General features: G+C 41.5%; 1 protein-coding gene across 1 annotated transcript; it reads left to right on the top strand.

Moving 5' to 3' along the window:
• Nucleotides 1-536: 536 nt before the first annotated feature.
• Nucleotides 537-1,046, top strand: LOC120106370 (uncharacterized mitochondrial protein AtMg00860-like). Its single transcript, XM_039119374.1, has one exon. The coding sequence runs from the start codon at nt 537-539 to the stop codon at nt 1,044-1,046; it is 510 nt and encodes a 169-aa protein (XP_038975302.1).
• The last annotated feature ends 965 nt before the right edge of the window (nt 1,047-2,011 follow it).

Genomic DNA, 2,011 nt, shown 5'->3' with positions numbered 1-2,011 from the left:
TGTAGTTCGAGTCGACTCTGACAGTCCAGACAGAAACATGGTTTTTGCGGCTTTCTCCTCTCGGGTCGACTCGACAGACCTCGAGTCGACTCGACTGTTCCCGAGTCGACTCGACTGAAGCTCGAGTCGACTCCGACAGTCCGCCAGACAGAAAACTATGCAGAATTGATTTTCCTTCAATTCTCTTCATCACCAAAGGTCTCCACATACCCCAACACTAGCACCCCGGGGAGATTGGAACGTTTGAATCGGTTCCTGCTTCGTGTGGATACCCGTAGAGGCCGGACACTTGAACGGCTTCAAGCGAACCTTCATCCAAAACCACGATCATTAGTTTGTGGTGATCATCTACCCGCACAAGGTGAAGTCTGATCTTCTAATGTTATTTAAAAGTTTTTAATCCTTATCTATCTACGAACGGTTTTTAAACAACGTTCATGCGATGAACGGTTGATCCCGCGCATGCCTCTTCCGCTGCATCTTTAATTTTTGAAATTTTTCTGCGGCATGGGCGGGTTCCCAACATTATGGACTTAATGAACAGAATATTTAAATCCTTTCTAGATCGATTTGTGGTGGTGTTCATTGATGACATTTTAATTTATTCAAAAGGGAAAGAAGAACATGAGGAACATTTACGAAGTGTACTTCAACTCTTAAGGAGGGAGAAGCTCTATGCTAAATTTAAGAAATGTGAGTTTTGGTTGAATGAGATATCGTTTTTGGGGCATGTCATATCCGGAGATGGGATTTCTGTGGATCCAGCAAAAGTGGAAGCTGTAGTGCAATGGAACAAGCCAACTAATGTTTCTGAGATTCGCAGCTTTCTAGAAATGGCAGGCTATTACAGACGATTTATGGAAGGGTTTTCCTCTATAGCTATACCTTTGACTCGCTTAACTCAAAAAGGGATTAAGTTTGAATGGACTGAAGATTGTGAACGAGGCTTTCAGGAATTAAAGAAGCGATTGGTTACAGCACCTATTCTTACTATACCTACAGGTGATGATGGATTCACAATTTATAGTGATGCTTCAAGGAAGTGACTCGGCTGTGTTTTGATGCAGCACGGTAAAGTAGTAGCCTATGCCTCTAGACAATTAAAATCTTATGAGCAAAATTATCCTACTTATGATTTGGAGTTAGTAGCTGTGATTTTTGCTCTCAAGATTTGGAGACATCATCTTTACGGAGTACGATGCGAGGTGTTTACAGATCACAAGAGTTTGAAATATATATTTACCCAGAAGGAACTAAATTTGAGACAAAGAAGATGGCTGGAATTGTTGAAGGACTATGATCTAACGATTAATTATCACCCTGGAAAAGCTAATGTTGTTGCAGATGCTTTAAGCAGAAAGTCAATAGTAAATATGGCCACTTTGATTACTAGCCAACGATATATTTTGGAAGATGTGAGGAAACTTGAATTAGAGATCCGAGTACTTGGCTCGGGGACTCAATTGGCTTATATGCAGGTTTAGCCGACACTCATAGAGAGGATCAAGACAGCTCAGCGTAATGACCAGCAGTTATTGAAGATTCGGGAGTCAGTAGAAACAGGAGATATATCTGAATTCGGGATACATGAGGATGGATCTTTGAGGTATCGGAATAGAATTTGTGTACCTATGGATTTGGAAATTAAACAGAAAATTCTTAAAGAAGCTCATCAGTCTGGATATACAGTGCACCCGGGAGGAACTAAGATGTATAGAGATTTAAAGGAATTGTATTGGTGGAATAACATGAAAAGGAAATTGCTCAATCGTGGCACAATGTCTAGTATGTGAGCAGGTTAAGGCCGAACACCAAAGACCAGCAGGGCCGCTTCAACCTCTTGACATTCCACTATGGAAGTGGGAACAAATTTCCATGGACTTTGTAACAGGAATGCCAAAGACTCCCAGTTCTAACGATGCCGTGTGGGTGATAGTGGATAGGCTAACCAAATCGGCACACTTTTTACCTATCAAAGTTAGGTTCGGTCTGGAAAGGCCAGCTAAATTAT

Source organism: Phoenix dactylifera, unplaced genomic scaffold, assembly GCF_009389715.1.
Source record: "Phoenix dactylifera cultivar Barhee BC4 unplaced genomic scaffold, palm_55x_up_171113_PBpolish2nd_filt_p 000538F, whole genome shotgun sequence".
Classification (NCBI taxonomy): domain Eukaryota; kingdom Viridiplantae; phylum Streptophyta; class Magnoliopsida; order Arecales; family Arecaceae; genus Phoenix; species Phoenix dactylifera.
Note: the sequence above shows the minus strand (reverse complement) of the source record. Positions and strands in the feature narration are given on the sequence as shown.

Coding starts and splice junctions, on each gene's coding strand:
- LOC120106370 (XM_039119374.1), top strand. CDS start 537: ATGAACAGAATATTTAAATCCTTTCTAGATCGATTTGTGGTGGTGTTC.